The sequence below is a fragment of the Theobroma umbraticum genome, unplaced genomic scaffold, assembly GCF_002168275.2.
Source record: "Theobroma umbraticum cultivar Fairchild unplaced genomic scaffold, ASM216827v3 scaffold_51.0, whole genome shotgun sequence".
NCBI classification, from domain to species: Eukaryota; Viridiplantae; Streptophyta; class Magnoliopsida; order Malvales; family Malvaceae; genus Theobroma; species Theobroma umbraticum.
In genome coordinates this window covers 4,059,791-4,081,195 of record NW_018397260.1, presented here as the reverse complement: position 1 = coordinate 4,081,195, position 21,405 = coordinate 4,059,791, and the positions used below count along the sequence as shown (strand labels likewise).

At 35.5% G+C, this 21,405-nt stretch overlaps 4 protein-coding genes across 6 annotated transcripts; 3 read left to right on the top strand and 1 right to left on the bottom strand.

Moving 5' to 3' along the window:
- Nucleotides 1-445: 445 nt before the first annotated feature.
- Nucleotides 446-7,509, top strand: ALDH3H1 (aldehyde dehydrogenase 3H1). The gene is made up of 10 exons (XM_089783502.1): nt 446-1,118; nt 3,120-3,188; nt 3,288-3,384; nt 3,502-3,708; nt 4,962-5,077; nt 5,156-5,260; nt 5,339-5,511; nt 5,598-5,688; nt 6,166-6,318; nt 7,092-7,509. The coding sequence occupies exons 1-10, from the start codon at nt 894-896 to the stop codon at nt 7,323-7,325; spliced, it is 1,470 nt and encodes a 489-aa protein (XP_089639628.1). The 5' UTR covers nt 446-893; the 3' UTR covers nt 7,326-7,509.
- On the bottom strand, nt 7,347-9,749 carry LOC110417420 (HSP40/DnaJ peptide-binding protein). Its single transcript, XM_021429778.1, has 3 exons — nt 9,473-9,749; nt 8,777-9,216; nt 7,347-8,580 (listed from the first exon to the last, which is right to left on the bottom strand). The coding sequence occupies exons 1-3, from the start codon at nt 9,713-9,715 to the stop codon at nt 8,136-8,138; spliced, it is 1,128 nt and encodes a 375-aa protein (XP_021285453.1). The 5' UTR covers nt 9,716-9,749; the 3' UTR covers nt 7,347-8,135.
- Nucleotides 9,750-12,948: 3,199 nt separating this feature from the next.
- On the top strand, nt 12,949-16,130 carry LOC110416544 (aspartic proteinase Asp1-like). 2 transcript variants are annotated; one of them, XM_021428553.2, is made up of 9 exons: nt 12,956-13,107; nt 13,265-13,410; nt 14,093-14,210; nt 14,312-14,541; nt 14,749-14,982; nt 15,073-15,211; nt 15,298-15,483; nt 15,596-15,668; nt 15,781-16,130. In XM_021428553.2, the coding sequence occupies exons 1-9, from the start codon at nt 13,105-13,107 to the stop codon at nt 15,870-15,872; spliced, it is 1,221 nt and encodes a 406-aa protein (XP_021284228.1). In that variant the 5' UTR covers nt 12,956-13,104; the 3' UTR covers nt 15,873-16,130. The 2 variants fall into 2 exon arrangements, with proteins under 2 accessions (XP_021284227.1, XP_021284228.1); XM_021428552.2 differs by having other exon boundaries at nt 12,949-13,410.
- Nucleotides 16,131-17,830: 1,700 nt separating this feature from the next.
- Nucleotides 17,831-20,603, top strand: LOC110416201 (aspartic proteinase Asp1-like). Of its 2 annotated transcripts, none has more exons than XM_021428095.2 (9): nt 17,831-18,194; nt 18,675-18,792; nt 18,866-19,095; nt 19,271-19,498; nt 19,592-19,730; nt 19,816-20,007; nt 20,103-20,175; nt 20,263-20,350; nt 20,463-20,603. In XM_021428095.2, the coding sequence occupies exons 1-9, from the start codon at nt 18,001-18,003 to the stop codon at nt 20,590-20,592; spliced, it is 1,392 nt and encodes a 463-aa protein (XP_021283770.1). In that variant the 5' UTR covers nt 17,831-18,000; the 3' UTR covers nt 20,593-20,603. The 2 variants fall into 2 exon arrangements, with proteins under 2 accessions (XP_021283770.1, XP_021283772.1); XM_021428097.2 differs by having other exon boundaries at nt 18,002-18,194; nt 18,644-18,792.
- Nucleotides 20,604-21,405: the final 802 nt, after the last annotated feature.

Genomic DNA, 21,405 nt, shown 5'->3' with positions numbered 1-21,405 from the left:
AGTTGTATAAATTTTAATTATGTAAATAAATCTATTATATATTTATTACATATTTAAATACATATTTAAGATCTTAATAAAATTGAGATTATAAGTTGTATAAATTTTAATTATGTAAATAAATCTATTATATATTTATTACATATTTAAATACATATTTAAGATCTTAATAAAATTAATTAATGATATCGTGAATAAGATACTAAAACATCAATAGTTAGAATTACTTACATCTTTATTTTATTCTCACCCTAAAGATTTTAATGCTAAAAAAAATAGTAACACATTTAAAACTTAAATCAAGAAAAATCATTATCGTAAGAATTATAAAATATATATTTTATTTTCTGAAGCGACTTATTTATACAAATTTTACATATAAATCGATATGGCAAAAGAAAAAAGGTCATCACTTCTGGAGAAGTTTCAAAAACCATTATTACAGATACCGTAGCATTCTAATGGTCATTTGAGCCGAAAACCTGAATCTTTTGACAAAACCTTGCTCCGAGGATATCTTTCCAAGCCAGCAGGACCAGAAGCAAAAGCACCCTTCCCAAACGCGCTTATTATCTCGTGTGGGAAACACCCATGTTGTAACACCCGAAAACAGGTGACGAGAAACGCCATGAGATTCCGCGCGAGTCACGACTCTCCCACTATATATACACACGCAATTTCGCCACATTTTATATTCACACACGAGAGTGACGCCCGACGACATCATTGAAGAGGACGGCGGGTTCTCGAAGATAATTAAAACACAAAACTACCAAAAAAGCCAATCAATTCAATCGTCGTTTTTCTTGTCTCGGTTCTATAATAGTAATAAGTTTTAAAGTTTGAATCTAATCGATTGGTTTTTTTTTGGAGAGTTTTTGGATTGGATAATAATGGCGAGCGAAGTGGAGAAGAAAGCGGTTTTCGATACGGAGTCGGCGAAGGAGGTGGTGAAGGAGTTGAGAGCTAGCTTTGTTGCTGGAAAGACTAAAAGCTACGAATGGAGGGTTGCTCAGTTGAAAGCCCTGTTGAAGATGATGGAAGAGAACGAGCCGCAAATCGCCGCCGCCCTTCGCGACGATCTTTCGAAGCCGGAACTCGAATCCTACATCTACGAGGTCAAAGCTTTTACTCATATTCATTTCATTTTAATTTCGTATTTCAATGAATTTATTCGAAAATTTGCTTTCGGATTAGGTGTTTTTTGTTTGATTAAATTTTAAAATGGACGAGAACTCACTGCAGTGATTTCACGAACTGAATAACAGTATTAGCACAGAGTCAATAGGCGGCTGTCAGCTATTAATGATTTTTGATTCAGAGTCAAATTATAATAATGAAAAAATTCACCCCATCCTTAATTATTGAATTTATTTAGTTTTATTTTTTTTTTAATTTGTTCTTAATAGTCAAACGTACCAAATCAGAAAATGCATAAAACATTTGATGGTTCATGTTTGGTTACTGAGATAAAACTTCACCTACTTCTTTGTCTCCAATCCTAATTTTATTTATTTTTTGATATATATTTTGCTTGAGAGAAATTGTTGTCTAAAGCTAATTGGTGCTGTCTATTTTCATTATTTTCCCCTTTTTTGGGGTTTATTTAATTTTTCCTCTATAAATACATCTTATTTATATTAATATAAATTTTGTGTGAGACCGTTGTAAGCTTCATGCGAGAATTATGAAATTCATGAAGAAAGCAGTTGGGAAGTTTTTGGAAATTATAGTGTCCATTTCTTTTTTTACTTTTTCTGGTGTGCAAAGTTCTTGCAGGTGTTTAAAACGGTGACAGCCTTCATATCTTTGTGGACACAAGTAGCATTTATGACATGCTAGTAGTTTGCTTTATCATGATAATGGTTGGTCATTTTAGACTTTAGTTAAGAATTGCTCGCTATTTGAAACTGCTAGAACTCGAGTACTTGAACATTTATTGTTAATCCAACTAGCACACTTGTACCGGCAGGATGTAATTGTCGTAAGAATTCTTTATATTTTAGCACATTCTTTTTGTTCAGCTTTACTAGTGACTGTGGATAGTTCCTTTTATTGGTGAGAATAAATTCGTCAGAACTATTAATTATTTGGAAAGTATGGAAAAGTTTGGGCTTTGGGGTGGATAGTTCCTGAATTTACCCTTAATTAGTAGAGATTAGGATTAAAAAGAATTAGTGATGATTGAATTTCAAGAAGTTGGAGAGAGAGAGAGAGAGAGAGAGAGAGAGAGAGAGAGAGAGAGAGAGATGTCTTGCTATCTATAGTTGTTTTGAATTGTAATAATATAATTTGATTTTTTTTGAATAGTTATAATTTGATGATTTGAGTTTCTGCTATTACAGATCATCAGCTGTGATGATAATTGTAATTGTGATTGATTAATGTTGGAATCACTGAATAATGGGGACAAAGCTAGATAAATATTGATTATCTCAAGAATGCTTAAGAGTTTTTTGAACAATTATTGTCTGGTAATGATTTATCTTGTTCCACATGTTTGAAAGCAACGTTATTTAAGCCAAATGCGTAAACTATATATTTTCAGTCTCTGGGTGTAGTTGTTGAGGCTGATGGTCGGTTTACTTTAAGCTAGTTTCATGTATCTTTCAAGTCAACCTTCAATGCTTAAGTTGATTAGATTGTAATTGCTAATGAAGTTAAGGATGAATGGTAAGCAAATTCTCTTTTGAGGTTCTTAAATGATAGTTCTTGGTGATGGTGTCAATTTTTGCTGAAGATAAAGTGCTTTAAGGAACTTTCTGTCAGTTATTTTTAGGCTTTTTAACTCATGATAAATAATGTATTGAGATGACTTTTGTTCTGGAGTGATTAATTTTTTGTCACACTTGATAGTTTTATATGGAGATATCTTTCTCTTTTTACATTGTGTGGATTCTTGATAGTTGATATTGTTTTAATTTATTTTCATACTACACCTGATAGTTAATATCTAAATGTCACACTATTTAGAAATGCGGAACCGTGAAGAAGGCAACAATATTTGAGTTATTTATATTTAGCCTCCAGAATTTATTGTGCACTATTCTTTTTTATGCAAGTCCCATATAAAATATGTTATTGTTTGGCCTCTTATATTAACATGGTTTACTCTGCAGATAGCGATGTTAAAGAACTCATGTAGATTGGCACTCAAGGAAATGAAGCATTGGATAATGCCGGAAAAGGTAAGTTTTTTTATTACCTCTCAATTGGGTTGAAGCTTTGTTTAGATTTCTTCTTGACATTAACAGAATTGAATATAATTAACTTGCCCTTTTTTGCAGGCAAAAACTTCGTTGACTACATTTCCTTCATCTGCTGAAATTGTATCTGAGCCTTTGGGTGTTGTGTTAGTAATATCAGCATGGAATTATCCTTTTTGTATGTTAAACATTCTGATGGACACGTTCACAATTATAGATTTTGGCTTCTTCCCTTTTTATTTTTAATTTCTGAAATTTGTTGGAATGATGACTATAATTTTATCTCTTTTGTCAGTGTTGTCTCTTGATCCAGTTGTTGGAGCTATTGCAGCCGGTAATGCTATAGTCTTAAAGCCATCAGAAATTGCTCCAGCCACAGCATCATTGCTTGCAAAGCTGGTAGCCAATTATTTGGATAGCTCTTGCATAAAGGTCGTTGAAGGGGCTGTTTCTGAAACATCAGCGCTTCTGGAGCAGAAGTGGGACAAAATATTTTATACAGGTCCTTGCTCATTTATCATCCATTTACCTTCTCTTCTAGCTTGATCTTTTATGTCTTGATTAATGTACCCTTGGACAACTGGATTTTAGGGTCATATGTGTATATGTTCCAAGAAGTTTATGATGGAAGTGCGTGTTGCATGATGTAGCTTTCTATTACTTGTTATCAAACAGTTGGGTGAAGGATTGTAAGTCTTATATGTTTGCTGAGTTGTTTTGAGACTATCCATCATGACGAAGAGCCAGGTGGTGATGGTTGATGACTTAACAGGATCTCTATTATAGCATTTAGTTTAGATGTTCCTTGTGTAGCTTCTATCTGGTTTAGATTACTCTCTGAATGAATGCAGTGTTAGATGCAAAATCAGGTGTTCTTCATTTTTGGGGCCTGCATAACTCAATATTTTTTTAATAGCCTGTCTTATTAATACTTCATGTAGATTCTCCTGGCAATCTTTTTTTCTCTCTAGGATTTATGTAGTATTTGTTTAATAGTTGTCTTATAAATACTGTGTGTAGATTCTCCTGGAAATCATTTTTACTCTCTAGGATTTATGTTGATAAATGGTGGTTATAGTTCTACACTGGGCACCAAGCCAACCTGCTGCAACTCTCATTCTTTATCTGGTTTAGGACCACAAACTATAAATTACGGAACATTAGGGCTTAGCAAGTTGAGGTCTTTTCATTGAAATCTCACTTCAATATGAACCTTTTCCCATCCTTGCTGAGTTAATTAGATATAATTACAAAAAAAAATCTTTTAAGGGGGCTTTTAAATGACAGCTGCATGGTCCCTTGTTTGGCAGAAGCTTGCTTTTTCCACTGAGGGTGGTTATGGATAATCGCAACACCTGAAGTGGTCAAGACTTTATTGGAACATGAAAGTACAGCTGGTCTAATGGTGCTCAAAAGTTTCTCACACTTAGGGATCTGGAAAGAACTGAAGAGGGTTTTGAGGGATTCCTTTCTGGGGTTTACTTTGGCATATTAGATTTATTTGTTGCTTTGCAAGGTACTGGTATGGTGATATGCTGTTTTTTGATTCTCTTTTCAAACATGCAATGTCACCATGTCTTGATTGATTTTCCAAAAAGAGGAAAATATGTGGCAAATTGGCGCCCTCCCAGGAGTTCTAATTTTTGGTGTATGGTTACTGATTGATGCTTTAGATGTTGTCATGCTATAGTATTTTTATCGTCATTACAACTCTGATATAAGGTATTATGAATCAAAGCATCTTTGAATTTTTAGGCAATGGAAGAGTTGCACGCATTGTGATGGCAGCTGCTGCAAAGCACCTAACACCTGTTGCTTTGGAGCTTGGAGGAAAATCTCCAGTCATTGTCGATTCTGGCATCAATTTACAGGTAAGTATAGTGCTTATTTTGCCACATGTCTGCTTTCTTTGTGACTTGCATGCTGACATACTTATTTGTGTATTTCAGGTTGCAACGAGGCGAATTATTGCGGGCAAGTGGGGGTGTAATAATGGACAAGCATGTATTTCTCCTGATTACATTATTACAACAACAGATTATGCTCCAAAGTTGGTAAGGTTGCATGTATATTTTAACATTTGTAATCTATTTCCTTTCAATCTTTTTTCTTAAGTGCTTTTCATCCTGCAGCTAGATTCTTTCAAACATGAATTGGAGCGGTTTTATGGAAAGAATCCGCTGGAGTCAAAAGACTTGTCTCGCATAGTGAATTCAAACCACTTTGCTCGCTTGTCAAAGCTCTTGGACGAGGACAAGGTGTCTGGTAAAATCGTCCAAGGAGGTGAAAGAGACAAAACAAACTTGTGAGTTCTAACCTGGGTTTACTTCTCTTTTTAAATGCCGTGAGCACTTTTCACTGTTAATACACTTTTCTTTCTTCCAACGACAGGAAGATTGCTCCCACTATCTTGCTTGATGTCCCACTAGATTCTCTGATCATGAATGAAGAGATATTTGGTCCATTGCTTCCAATTATCATGGTAGGAACTAAACGTGTCAATTGCATTTGAATTTATTTGCTATTTATTTTTAGTTTTCTTTTAAGTTTCTCTGTGTAGCATTGTCCTGGAAAAATCTAAAGAGTCCAAATCTTTTTTATTGCTTGAGTAAAATTAATGCATATCCTTTTCTTTAAAAGGAACACGAATGATAAGACATGCTTCACCTGTGTTAGCAATGCAATTTATGAAGAAATAGCTAAGCAACATTTTTCTGGAAAGCTTTCAAGGGAAAAGTTAGAGTTCCTTTTACATGTAAACACTGATATTTACTAGAGGATATAGCAACTTGCTTTATGAATTTTCAGCATGAAAAATGGCCAGGCAGAAACAAAGACAAAGCATTTATACCATCTGGGAAATTGAAATGAGAAATTATCTCAGGAGTCTTCTACTTCAGTCATAGAGATTGAATATGTTACATTTTACCATGATTTTCTTGTGGTTGGTTCATAACAGGTTGACAAAGTGGAAGACAGCTTTGATGTGATAAATTCTTCAGGAACAAAGCCATTAGCAGCATATCTGTTTACCAATAACAAGAAGCTGAAAGAGAAGTTTGTTGCGAAAGTCTCTGCAGGGGGTTTGGTTGTCAATGACACTACTGTACATGTAATTATGCTTTTAACTCATATAATCAAGGTGGACACATGCATGCGTTATTACAATTTATATCCACACATATCTACCTTCAAAAGTGGTGGTAATCTCCATGTCTAGGTTGCAAGTGATCCCTCAATTTGGCTAATGAGAGCATATTTAGTGTCCTCTGATGGTTAAATTGGTATGCCAAGCATAAGATGCACAAATGTTAAGTTAGGTGCGATTAATAACTTGTTTTTATAGTAGTTCTTATCATATGAGTCTCTGGAATAATGTCACTGGGAACTGAGAAGCCATTGGTGACATTAGATTTTAACTACCTTTTTTGGATATTATTTAGTCAAAAAGAATTTCTAGAATGAATTTAGTAGGGGAAAGCATAATCTTCTAAGGATATAGTAGACAATTTTTAGTTTAATGATGCAAAGGGCCATATTTTTGTGTACAGATCTTATAATCTTGTATTGAAGGCCATCATTTTCAATAGGATAAAAGCATTCACTATATTTTTTGTCGAGCTTTCTTTCATGTTTGCTTCCCAACATAGATTTTGATGTGGGAGTCAAGAGTTGACAATGTTGCTTTTTTCCTTATAAGTCATATAGTGAAGTTTTATATAGCAAACGCTAGCAGTTACTTCTCTTTGTATGCTAAATACTGTTGAAATCAGTTAGAACATAAGGTATGTTCCTATTAGTCAGAACATGCAGTGTTATAACTTCATTTTGACATTCTTATTAAATAGTAGAATGCGTATATATGATACACACCTGATATTTCAGGTTGCTGAACACACTTTACCATTTGGAGGAGTCGGGGACAGCGGAATGGGTGTGTACCATGGGAAATTCTCCTTTGATGCTTTTAGCCATAAGAAGGCTGTTCTTTATAGAGGTTTTGCTTGTGATGCATTTGTGAGATACCCACCATACACAAGGGGAAAGCTAAGATTGTTGCAGGCTCTTCTTGGTGGTAGTTTATTGAGCATAATCCGAGCTTTGCTGGGATGGTCTTAGGCTTAAAAGACAACGGGTGTGGCTGTCTATGTTGCACGTTTTCATTTCTTTCAAGCATGTAATAATATAATTTAAGGCACTCATTTCAGTATATTTTAAAGCATTAATTCACTTTGACTAAGGTTGATTGTATACAAGACTAAAAATAAATTATATAAATGATTTTCAGCTTTGTCATCTTTAATTCAATGTGATGTTTGGAATGTATTTACGATTGGTGATTGTTTGAAGATGTCAGACTAACAGGAACCTAGCTATAGTTGAAACTAGCTCTACCAAGAATTATTTTATTCTGAGGCTCTTTTTCTCAGTGCAGAACTGATATGCTCTGTTCCAGTTTGAAAGCTTAGCATTAGATGTCTGGTATCATAAGAGGCATAATGTGGGACATTCTTTCAAGTGCCACTGCTTTGAGTGATAAAGATTGAAGTTTATCTTCACTTATTAGTATTTCTCATTGTATTCAGAACATGCTAATATCAGTAAGTCTTTTGATGGCTCAGGGATGGTCGAGAATTCTATTTTCATTTCGACGTATAGCAGCATTCTCAGTATTTTCTCTCTTTTAGCTTTTCACTGCAGATCTTTAGGTCAGCATTTGCTTATAACGATGAATGAAAGGGGAATAAAGGGAAAGAAAAGCCAGCTGACTGGTTTTCTGCAGGTAAGATGCAAGAACAGAGATGTAATCCTTGAATTATATGCAGAGTTTCTAACTAATGCATTTTACAATGATGAAATTCTGTTGCAACACAAAATATCCACAAGAAAAACAAACTCTGGAGTCCGAAAGAAACTAAAACATATTCATCAACAGGAATCCCCTAAAATGCTAACCACAGTGGCTCGTTGTTCATCTGTAAGCTCTGTTGGGAAGTTAATTAGGAATACAACTTTCAAGTTTCCTCTGCCTCCGTGTTCTTTTGTGTTTGGCATACCCTGGCCTGTGATTATCCTTTGGTAGCCAGGGTGAATGATCTCATCTACTCTCAAATTCATCTTCTCCCCGCCCAGTAAAGGGATGGGAATGGTGCAACCGGTCAGAGCTTTTACCAGAGGAATTTCAATTGCCAGCTCTAAATTATCACCTTCTCTTGTAAACAAATTATGTCTTTTCTCAGCAATCACAAACGTTATATCAGCTGCATAAGCTCCTGGTCTCTCGTTGCCCATTCCTTCAAATGTAATCTTGGTTCCTTTCTTCCATCCTGGCTTCACTTTTACTGATAGAATCTCATCCTCCTGAACTATTTGTCTGCAATATAAGGATGAAAAAACATCATTAAACATTGCAAAACATCTTGTTTCTGCTTCAACATCAGATGTTGCCTACATCGGCTACGTTTTGAAAACTAATGTCAGATGTTGTTTGTGCCCCCTTAGGCTTTAGCAGACATTGCAATCTCGAAAATCACAGACAATGTCAAGAGAAAATGTTGATGACTACGAACCCGGATTCTGTAAGGACGTCTCTTGTGATCTTAATCTTCTTCATGCATCCATAGCACAACTCTTCAAGCGTGCACTCGAGCTGCCTCTCGATAGGCGGAGGTTTCACCATCCCAGTTGAGTTTGAAAACATGATGGGATTGCCGTTCCAGCGGTTTGGGCTTCTTGACAGGGTCTCAGGAAATATTCCTTTTGTATCTGTGCTTCTCAGGCTTCCATTCCTATACGCAAAGGAGGGTCGGGGGCTGGGAGCGGGGCTCCTCTTGCTTGCACTTCTTGAGATTGGAGGAGGGATGGAAGAAAAGAACGTGTCCATGCTTCGATGCTTGAAACAAGCATTATTAGCACTCGTAGGACTATTCCCTTGCAATCCATTTCCATTGTATCTATAGCTGCCAACTCCATACATGTTTCCTTTATCTCGATTCTCGTTTCCAGGGCCCTAGAAATGAAAAATTCCCTCATATGTACATGGCAAATAAGGATTCGAAATCAAGTCCTTAAGATGATATTCATCAGTTCTGGTTTAAGTCTAAGGTTCCAATTTCCATCTCTCCTCTAAACTTCTTACATGTTAAGAACACACACAAAAAAAAAAAAGAAAAAAAGAACCGAATATTAAAAGCATTTCCTAAAGACAAGTCGGGAATATTTCAGGTTATTGTCGCATGCATGGAAGTGTACACATAGATTAATACCTGGTAAGGTTCGTCGATGGTTTGGGGACGTTTGGAATGAGGTTCTTTTGAGGATGATTTCTTATGACGACGCCATGATCGTAATGCGAATAATGATCTGTAAAGTTGGGTAAGGTCCCGAAGGCTGAAACCTTTCTTCTTTTGATTAGAAATGGAGGCACATTCTCGGAGATGATCTACCATGAGAAAGAAAGGGCGGAATCGCAAGGAGAAGAAGAAGAAGAAGAAGAAGAGGGAGGACATAGACTTACCATATCCACCAGAAATTGCATGCTTAATTAACCAAATATTTAATTGTGGGGTTGTCTAAACCCCTTTTATTAGCAGAAGCCGTTACCGAGAGATATCGGCAGCCTAGCCTATTTTACTTCTTCCTTGTTTTTATTTTTTAAGGGGCGGATATTGCATTTCATAATATGAATAAAACAATGTGACAGGATGAATTATAAAAGTTTTACCTAATGATATGGCTTGTAACACACAGAAATTTCAATATTTAACATAATCCAACTTTTGCATGTGATGGTCAAAGCCAACTACTTAAATTGATTTTGGAAGTAACCGAACAAAATTTGACTTAATGATAATTTTTTAAAAAATAAAAAAATATTATGAAAAGTGGACAACAAAATTGCCCTAATTGTTTAAGTATTGAAAAATTCATAATATATCGGAGTTATATATATATATATATATAATCTACTTATATTGATGTAAAATTAATTTAATTTTATAGTTTTTTATATTTTTTATACGATTTATATTTAGTTAATACAACTGTTGAATCTTAATGTCTATTCGTGCAAATTAAAAATGTCAAATTTTAAATTAATTAAAAATATTTAACTTTTTGTTTGATACAATAAAATTTCCACCATTAAATATATATTAAAAAATGTCGTATTCTCAATTAATTAATTTAATAAGAATATCGAATTAACTTGAAACTTTACATGCATGATGAGTACATAATATATATATATATATCTTTTTATTATATATTTAATTAAATTCACACACCTTGCGGATACAAGTAAATTGTTAAACCCAATAATCGATTTAACTTAGATTCATCCTCTCTGTGTTTATTTTCTTCATATGGCACACTCAATTTCAGACAAGCAAGGAATTCATGAATAAGGTAGCAGATCAGAATATTAAACTATTATATTCCTTGACCTTGAAATTAAGATGCATGTGTCACGGGCCACAGTCCAGACCCACCAGGAGGCCCAAGAGGTGACACAGTCCGGACCCGCCAGGAGGCCCAAGAGGGTGCCAGCCCACTAGACCCATGTAGGGGGGGCTGCTGGAAAATTCAAATTTTCCCTCCCAACCGAACTTCTAGAACCTCCCAAATGTTTTGGAGGGAAATCTTTTGGGGGGAATACTTTGAATTGAAAACTTTGGAGGGAAATCTTTTGGGGGGAATACTTTGAATTAAAAACTTTGGAGGGAAAAGTGGGTGGGGAACCTTGGCTATAAATAGCCCCATCCACCATTGTGTAAATCATCCATTCTTGCATCCTTTGTATTTCAATTCATTCAATATAAAGAGTTTAGTTTTTCTCTAGCATTCTCTTCCCATTTTTCCTTCCTTGTTTATGCAAGCTTGCTTGCCGGCTTAAAGCCATTGTGCGGGTGTTGAGCGCTTGTCGGGTGAGTAAGGCTGACTTGGGTTCTACTGCCGAGCTAAGGGCTGAATCCAAGGCCACACGAAGGTGGTCTTAAGAATCGTCTCGTGACACATGGACAAGATAGCATAGCATATTGGAAAAAGAACCTCGATGAAATTAGCAAATAGTTTAATAGTATTGGCTTGATGACTTTCAGCTATTAATTATAGCGCTGCATGTGACTTTGAAGCACAAAACCCACGACTCTGAAAGAAAAGAAAAAACAAGAGCAAATGATAACATGGGCTCACTAAAAGAGTAAGGTGCATGCATCATAATAGGTGATTATGGTTCAACTTCTATAGCCAAATTATTCAATTTTCATTTTGGGTGAAGATTAGGCTTATTTTAGGGGGAAACCCCCTAATAATCAGACTTATAACCAAGACCTGGTATAAGTACTTTATATATATATATATATAGGAATTTTGATCATATATCATTTAATTTAATAATAAATGTATATATTTTTTATTCAATATGTCAAATTTGAATTATTTTCCATTAAATGAAACAAGTTTGTATAAAGATGGAAAGATTCCCTTCTTGATTATGATAAGTTTAACTTGATGCTTTTCTTGAACATGATAAAATGGACAAGTAATTTGGTGCGGTGAGTTACTTTATAGGTGGATTAAGACTTAATCCTAGCTCCTAATCAAGAAAACATAGCTTTGTAAATCCTAGGTATTACCTTCAAGGACCTTCCATATTACTACTATTAAATAGAGAAAGTTTCCAAATTTCTCACAAGGCCCATGGTAGTTTGACAATTGAAATAAACGAATATTCCTTTCGCACAAAACTGAGCAAAAGGATCCACCCACCACTCTCTCTTTTCCCATTAGTTTTCTTAATTCAATGGCATGATTCTCTATTTCACTCTTTCGTATGAACATCTCAATTCAATTATTTTCTCCATCCTATCATTTCGATTTGTTTTTAGGGTAACGTGGGATTAGGGTTTTCCATAAAATATTAGTAGCAAAACTCGTGAAAATAGTTGGAAAAATGTGTGCATGGATGCATTATTGTTTGCCATTTTTGTCAAGGATTGCCCTTGCAGCTGGAGTTAATTTCTTCGAAATTGCACTTGCTCTATAATCTTGACCATTCTACTTTGCTTTTTCAGGAGGGTTTTTCATTTTCATAAATTATCATTTTTTTTAATAAAACAAACGCGTTTTTATCCTGAAAAAGATATATATAAAAATCTCCAATTCTCCAAAAATAAAAAACAAAAAAAAAGGATTTATTACCTCTTAGCTATGGATTTAAATAATTTGAATAAAAAATATTGAATTCACTTCCAAATTCGAATTATTTTAGCAATTTTTTCATCTCTTAAACCAAAAAAATCCTTAAACATTTGATTGTTGGAACCAGTAAACATTATGGTAAAAGTGTGACGGAGTTCATTGATTCTGCCATTTAACTACACTTATAATTGAACCCAAAGCAAAATCTCAAAAAATCATAAGACAGGCAGTCAGTCTACCGAGTCAACTCCCAAAGTCCCAAACCCAAGCTCCTTACTCCCCAAGTTAAAGACCAAAGACCAACGCGCAAAGCAGCCGATCCAGATGACCCTACCCTCCACATATTTCAATGTCATCTCCATTTTGTCACGATCAAAACCAAAATCATTGTACAATACCGATTTTGCCCATACCCAAACCGCGTAAGAAGTGGAAACTGGAACTGAAGCTACCAACTCCAGAGGAAGATTCCAAACCCTATCCGAAACTCCTTGACCAGACACAGCTTATTTAAAACTCTAAGCTGAAATAAACTTTCAAAACTTATTTAAAGAAAAAGGAAAAAGAAAATAAAATTGAAAAGCGCGCGCCTACACAAGAAGGAGCCTAGTCTTCAGCCAAGAAGTCACCTTCACACCTTCCCAACGAAGTTCTCAGGGGCTTTGTGTTTTTCTATTTCTTTTTCATCAGAAAAGAAATGGTCTTTTAAGTACCCTTTTGGCCTCTGATTCCAAAAATTCTTTCTTTTGATTTTTGCAATAGATTTCTTTGTGGGTTTTTGATCCTTAGTAGAGATGGCTGGCCAGGAAATGAAAGGAAAACGAGCGTCATTGATGATCATGGTTTTCGTCTTTCAGGTTCTCTCTGCACATTTACATGGCTGTTATGCAGCAACCGGTCAAGGTCAGCCACTATGGAAGAGGAGTACAGTCCATCCAGCGGTTGTTAATGGTTTTGGCTCCTCTGTTTTCCTTCCTGTTTCTGGCAATGTCTATCCTCTTGGGTACTGCCTTTTCTGTTTTTTTAAACGTTGGTTTTGTTTATTTTGAGTTTTTTTGTTCTTTCTAAGTTTGTTTGGTACATGGTTTGGTTTCTCTATATGCTGCTTTGTTCTGAATTTGATCACTGATAAAGATGCTGGTTAAATTTTGTTTATGCCAATTGAATTGATTCTTTGTTTTCTTTTTCTGGTTATGCAATTTTCTTGAACTTGTTGCACAATATTTGAAGTATTTCTCGTTACATTCTCTAAATTTGATTTCATGTTCTGTTCTTGGTAAATTTCAGGGTTCATTGGATCTGTCTGTAGTTTCACTGAGATACCTTAAATCCTCTTTGTTTTCCTTCTCTCGTATGTTTTTAATCTTTCAGATAATTTCATTATCCCTTTGACCTTCCAAGTTGGATTCCTTGGCCAAATTCTAGGTACCAATTCCCCATGATAAGTTGATAACATTTCTTAAAGATGTTTTCCTTTTTTCCTCCAAATTTTCCTCTCTTATCTCCTCTTATTGGTATAATTAATTTCTTGGGTTTGTAGTTATTTTCCAATTTGATTGCAATAAAATTGAATTTTCCATGATGATATGACTTTGAGTTCACTCTTGGTTTGCCCTCTCTTTTTATCTACATATTAAAGGACAACCGCTGAAGTTCATGGAATTCCCATTTCTGTCAATTGTCAGGTACTATTCTGTGGAACTTAAGATAGGCAACCCACCTAAGCCTTTTCAGCTTGATATTGATACTGGCAGCGACCTCACTTGGGTCCAATGTGATGCTCCTTGTAGTGGTTGCACTCAGGTAAATTTCTTACTCCAATATGATCATAGCATTAGAATGATTTGCAAGAAAAAAACAAAGAATGCTAGGTTCTTATGATGCCTTTATCTTCCTTTTTGCAGCCTCGTGACCGTCTTTACAAGCCCGCTAGGAACAACTTTCTGCCTTGCAAGGATCCCATGTGTGCTGCACTTAACTCTCCAAAATCAAATCCATGCAAGAATCCAAATGAAAAATGTGGCTTTCAAGTTGAATATGCTGACCATGGTTCAGTTCTTGGTGTCATGGTCTCAGACAACTTTCCCCTGGGCCTTGTCAATGGCTCCCTTTCTAATCCCCTTTTGGCCTTTGGGTGGGAATTTCCAACACTTCTTCTTAATTTACAACCTTTGAATTTCAGAAGTGATTTCAACCGTATCAATAACTCAGAATTTTGTCAATTTTAAAAATGGCTTGCTTTCGAAGTAAAATGTTGAAATTTGTACAGTTTGTGTATTGTGTTTATAGATACATTCACTTCCATGATAACTAACGATACTGTGTTTTTCCTCATCTGCAGATGTGGATATCGTCTACAAAATCATGGTCCACAACCTCTTCCTAACACTGCTGGAGTCCTTGGACTTGGCAAAAGTAAAGCAAGCATCTCATCACAATTGAGTGGCATGGGTATAACAAAAAATGTGGTAGGTCATTGTTTCAGTGGACAAGGGGGAGGGTTTTTGTTCCTTGGAGCTGATTTCGTCCCTAAATCAGGAATGACTTGGACGCCAATGTTGAAAAATTCCTTTAAGTAAGCACAATCAGATTATATTTTCTTTACTTCTTTACCAGTTCCATGTTACCTCTAACGTGTGTTTCTTTCTTGTTGGTTTCGTTTCAGTAAACATTATTCTTCTGGTCCAGCAGAACTTCTTTTTGGTGCGAAGCCTACTGGTGTAAAGGGCCTTGATGTTATTTTTGACACTGGAGCCACGTACACTTACTTGAGTTCTAAAGTTTACCAAACTGTACTCAATCTGGTAAGACATAAAAAACAAACATCAATGCACAAAACCTTATGAATGCAAACACATTACCAGAACTGATTGCTCACATCATTTTTCAGATAAGGAAAGATCTAACCGGAAAGCAACTACGAGATGTGAAAGATAACGCTCTGCCAATCTGCTGGAAAGGTGCAAAACCTTTTAAATCTGTGCGAGATGTTAGGAACTATTTTAACACGCTGGTGCTGAGTTTTCCCGGTGCAAATAAGCTAGTATTACCACCTGAAGCTTATCTCATTGTCACTGTAAGTACCTCTGGAAACCATTAATTGTTTTGGTTTTCAAAGAATCAAAACTAAATGTACAGTTCTGTGGAGTTAAAAAGAGAATGCAATATAAGAAGATCATTTTTCTCAGGAACGAGGAAATGTTTGCCTAGGAATTTTGAGTGGCACTGAAGCTGGACTAGGAATTACCAATGTGATTGGAGGTAAGAGTGTTTTTAGTTTTGCATATAGCTTGATCAGTCATTTTGCTTCTGAGTTTCTAATTTGTTCGCCTTTCCTTGCAATCCAAATTTTCCTTGTGGGGATGCTGTACAGACATTTCATTGCAAGATAAACTGGTGATATATGATAATGAGAACCAGAGGATTGGATGGGCTTCTGCAGATTGTACTCGCAAGCCTCGATGATTATGAACCTATTCTCTTGTATCATGCAAGAAAAACTAAATGAAATGACTGAATAAAGTATAAGGCCAAAAAAATAGCTTCATTCTTCAACTGAGGGTACGTACTTTTTGTTTAGTTGTAGAAGAAGGCTCATTACCATGATGCTTCTCTTTGATAATACACAAGGGTTGAAAAATGTAAGCGGGTATCTTATTGGAACTATGATGGAGGCAATACCAATGGCTTTTACAAAAGACATTCACAATGCCCTTTGATATATCTTACGCTGCAAGTTAGCTTTAGAAAGTTTCATATCCATGCATCTTGTAGAATGCACTACTAAAATCTCTGTTTTCTGTTCCCTCTAGTAATAGATATTGGTATATTTGAAGAACAAAAGGCTTAAAAAGTATGATCCAGGTACAATGGTCTCTCAGTCACAAACACCCTTACAATGATTTGATAGACTTTCTGCACTCATCATTTCAACTTCCCAACTCCTCCACTTTGGGTTACCTCAAAGGTAATCAAAATGAGTGTATCAGAAATAAACAAAGGTGTTGGGACCTGATGGCTCTGGCCTTCTCTCTCTCTCTGTGTCTCTTTCTCTTCTTTTAAGCTGGAAAAAGATATCAATCATTTCAAATGCAAGGACCCATCTCCCTTTTACACATTTTTCAGAGGAAGGAAGCATCATTCCCACAATTAAAAATGTTCATGACAAGAGTTCTTAATGAACTTTCTCTTATATATTCATTACTGTTTTGCCATTGGTTATTCTCCATAGACTTTTTTAAGTATTCGGTAGTTTCCTATCATGTGAAAATTCAGTGATTGAGAATTTTGTTATCATAGAAATGGACCAGATTTGCAAATGGGAAAAAGAAAACAAGGAAGATGACAAGGATCAAATCTGTGGACCCACCATTTCTTTTCTCTTAATTCTTACCCCACACGTGTGCTCTTCTTTTTGTTACCCAAAAGTTCAACAGACCAACTTTGCCCTTGCCAATCCCGAGTCCGTATTAAATATTAAGGGACAATTTCGACTATACATGTTAGTACACAAAATTAAAAAACAATGAAATGACTTCAAAATCTGTGTTATTGTTCATCTTCACTGATAAGTGTAAATGAATTACAGATGATAAATCTGGATCATATTAAAACTCCATTAATGATTATATTTTATATTAATGAAACCAATCTACTATATAATTTAAAAGCAAAAAAATAAGATTTAAAAAAATTCTAATCATGGTTTAATTTACATCTTAACCCATTTTAGTCCAATTACATAAATTTATTATACTCTTTATTTGAAGATTTTTTTTTGTTTATCCAACATGAGCCCATTTTTACTAGTATTAAAAATGTTCAACAATATATTTCTAGGTTAAAAGAAAAATAAAAAGCTTTCTTGTAGATGTGTCTTACTAATTTCTCTTTATAATCCTTTTATTCGGAATCAACTTGGTAAAACTCCATTAATTTTTATTAATGAAAATGAATTGAATAAATGTAGAGAATTTATACTAAACAAAAATTATTTTTGGCTTTAACATGCAAAAAAAAAGTACATGTAAAAAAATTAAAAAATTTTTTTGCGACATGCAAAAAAAGATTATTTAAAGTTAAATATGTATTGAAATTGAAATATAATTTTGAAACGGGTTTTTAAATTTTAATTTAAACAAAAAATATAAACATTAAATTTCAATTATATTAAAAAAGAGTAACAACCGTTAAATTAAGTAGAAATTAGGAGTAAATTTGATTTATTTATAATAATTATTGATTCCTAATCTAATTAAAACTTTGGCATTTCCCAAAAACCTGTTTTTTCTCATTTTCCACAAGGTTACAAAAACCATTTTATCTGTATAAAATAAGAATTAATTTTAATGGTGAAAAACAGGTGGACGCTGTCCGACGTTGCAGACTCGCGTCTATTAAATGCACTAAAACCCAGAGTCCGAACCCGGCCAATCAGACTTAAATCTCTCTCCTGAATATTTTCTTTCTCAAAACTCTCTTTTTGATCCAAACAAAACAGTCTTTTTCCTCTTTTCCCTTTTATAGTTTCTTAGATTCCCAATAATCCAACGTATTTTTCGATTGTTACAAAAGATTTGCTCAACCATAAAAGATGGATGTGAAGAAAATGAAAGCAACAGTGCCATGGATGATGATGTTCTTTCTAGTGTTGCCTGCAACTTTCCCAGGGTGTTTCTCATCTGACAGTCAGCAACCCAACAAGAAAAAGTCAACCCATCCAAAAGTTGCTAATGGGTTTGGTTCATCTGTTCTTTTTCCTCTTACTGGAAATGTTTATCCTTTCGGGTAAGTTCGTCTCCATTGTTTTTTTGAAGTGTAAGTTTGTTTATATTTTCTTGCTCAATCTTTAGCTTTCTTCAAGTATGTTAGTTTTATGATACTTTGTTTTCTTGCATGTGTAGCTTTGTTTGTGAAACTGGGATTCTTGCTGATTTTCTTCTGAGTCTTGTTTTCTACTGGGGATTTTGAGTATCACTTGATTAGTTCTTGTCTTGCCTTTCTCTACTGTGTTCTTTTTAGTTTGTAGTATAAATTTTGAGAAGAATTCTTGAAATGTTTCTCCTTTGGATTCTCTAATATGATATCTTGTATCATCATATTGATGAAATCAAAACTCAGGGCCTATGGGAGTATGGTTTCAATGAACAATCTTGTCTCTTATAATAGTATAGTTCTGTTTATAAAATTTTTGATAGTATTTATTTTACCCTTCTCTCCAATGATTGAAAATCAAGGAATTCTTGCTTTCCTTGAAACAATCTGCAGGTACTACTCTTTGTCGCTTAGCATAGGCCATCCACCCAAGGTTTTTGAGTTTGATATTGATACAGGCAGTGACCTCACTTGGGTCCAATGTGATGCACCTTGCAACGGTTGCACCAAGGTAAATTTGTGACTAGGTGTTGATTCCTACCATGTCCTTGCTTATCTCTTGTTATGTCCTTGTCTCTTTATAGCCCGTCAATGATCTTTACAAGCCTAAAAAACATGTGCTTGTACGCTGTGAGCATCCCTCCTGTGGTGCGGTTCACTTCCCAGGAAGTCCTCAATGTGAGACACCGGATGACCAATGTGACTTTGAGGTCGAGTATGTTGATCATGGTTCAGTTACTGGTGTGATGGTCACTGACCTCTTTTCCCTTAGACTTACGAATGGCTCCCTTATTCGTCCCCGTTTGACGTTTGGGTGGGTGTATTTTTGCTCTCTTTATAAACTTAGCAACCTTGAAGTTTCAGTTTTGGCAATACTGTCGATTCTACCATGAAAGGAGTGTCCTGATCTGTGGAAATGGCTTCAGCTTTGACAGAAGTACTCACTTCCTAATAACCGCATGTCATCTTTTCTTATCCTTTTTCTATAGATGCGCTTATGATGTGAAGAATCCTGGTCCATACCCTCCTCCTTCAACAGCTGGAGTCCTCGCGCTTGGCAATGGCAAAGCAAGCATCTTGTCACAGCTGCAAAGCTTCGATCTAATAAGAAATGTAATAGGCCATTGTTTAAGCGGGAAAGGTGGAGGATACTTGTTCCTAGGATATGATCTTGTCCCTTCTTCAGGAATTGTTTGGATGCCCATGTCAGACGGCGTGTAAGCATTATTATATCCACTAGCTTTCCTTCCATTGCAACTTCATCTTACCATTTAACTTTTGTTCTCTGTTTTTGGGTTATTTTATTTCAGTAAGCATTATTTGTCCAGTCCAGCAGAACTCCTTTTTGGTGGAAAACCTACTGGTATAAAGAACCTAAAAATAGTTTTTGACAGTGGGAGTTCCTACACTTACTTCTGCTTGCGAGTTTATGAAGCTGTACTTGATCTGGTAAGAAAATCAGTAGGAGTGCTCCCCTGTTGAGAGAAATCTTGAAGCTTTGTTTAAGGGACTGATCCAAAATTGCATGTTACAGGTAAGCAGAGGGTTAACGGGGAAGCCATTGAATACAGTGCACGATCAAGCTCTTCCAATCTGCTGGAAAGGCCCAAAACCTTTCAAATCTGTTCATGATGTCAAGAACTATTTCAGCAGCTTGACACTGAGCTTTACAAACACCAGGAATATTCAGTTACAGTTACCACCTGAAGCTTATCTTATTGTCACGGTGAGCAATGGATTAATCAACGATTTTCAAAGCAATATGATATGAGCAAGCAAGCACGTGTGCAGCGACACATCTAACATGCTCATCCATCGCAGGAACATGGAAATGCATGCTTAGGAGTCTTGAATGGCACAGAAGCGGGACTGGGCGACTTCAACATAATTGGAGGTTAGAAACAATAGAGAAGAGACAGGGTCCATGCTTTCCTTCCTTACTTTGGGCTAACCATTCCTCGTTCATCTTTTTGCTCCTCAGACATCTCATTGCAGGACAAAATGGTAGTTTATGACAACGAGAAGCAGCAGATTGGATGGGTGTCTGCAAATTGTGATAGGCTTCCCAAGTCGTGAACCATTTCATTCTCTTAGCATTTGCTATTCGTCTTTATAATTGCATTCACCATTTTCTTACCAGTGTGTTTTTTTTCTTTTGTTCTTCCTCCTGTTTGTTAACAGTTTGGACAGTGATTATAACGAAGATATTCAACAACCATATGCAGCCAATTTTGGTATCTTAGAAGAGAATCATCCCGCAACACAAGCTTCCAGCAAGAGCAACATGCGGGTTCACAAAAGGGAGCTCTGATATAGTAAAAGATAAAGCAAAACAACTTCATACTATCAGATGTAGCATATACATACATTTGTTTGCTTGTAGAACTACATTCGAACAGTTCCTCTTTTTGTAACCTACAAGGTATAAGATGTAAATGGGTATTATCCCAGATACAAAGGTAATACAAATATTTTTAGCAGAAGAAATTCAAACATAACCTGGAAAACTTTTGACATGTTTTCTGGCATTTCTGCTGCAAGTTAGCTACACGGATTTCCGATATGGAAAACGATGCATGCTTGTCCACAGAATTATGATGATTGGTAGAAAGAAGCCGTCTCAGAAATGACTCAATTTGGTTAATATTTCCCATTATGTAAAGAATACGTTAAACCTGCGTAACATCAGCAAGATTAGCAACAGTGTAATCCATCAGATTAATGCTGTAAAAGACATATGAGGATAAACATAGTAGTGCGTTTGTGGATGAACTGTTTATGACCCTATTATGGTGTGACTAACCCAATCATATGTAGTTTCCAGGTTTTAAAGAATCATGAACATCTACTTGAGGAGGCTATGATACTGAGTTACACTAATCTCTTCCATCAACCTCCTTCAATCGTAGTTTTCAAGCATTTGACTTGGGAGTCATCTAATAAGCCCTCTGGTCATGGTGAAAATACTCTACAGACATAGAAATACATATTCATGGAGCCCGAAGGTGAAAGCTTGCTGGCTGAGGTCTGATAAGCCAGGAATTAGATATCGATGTGTTATTCATATACGGTCCTCCAGACTCTAAACTACAAATATATCCATAGATTTAAAATATTAACAAAT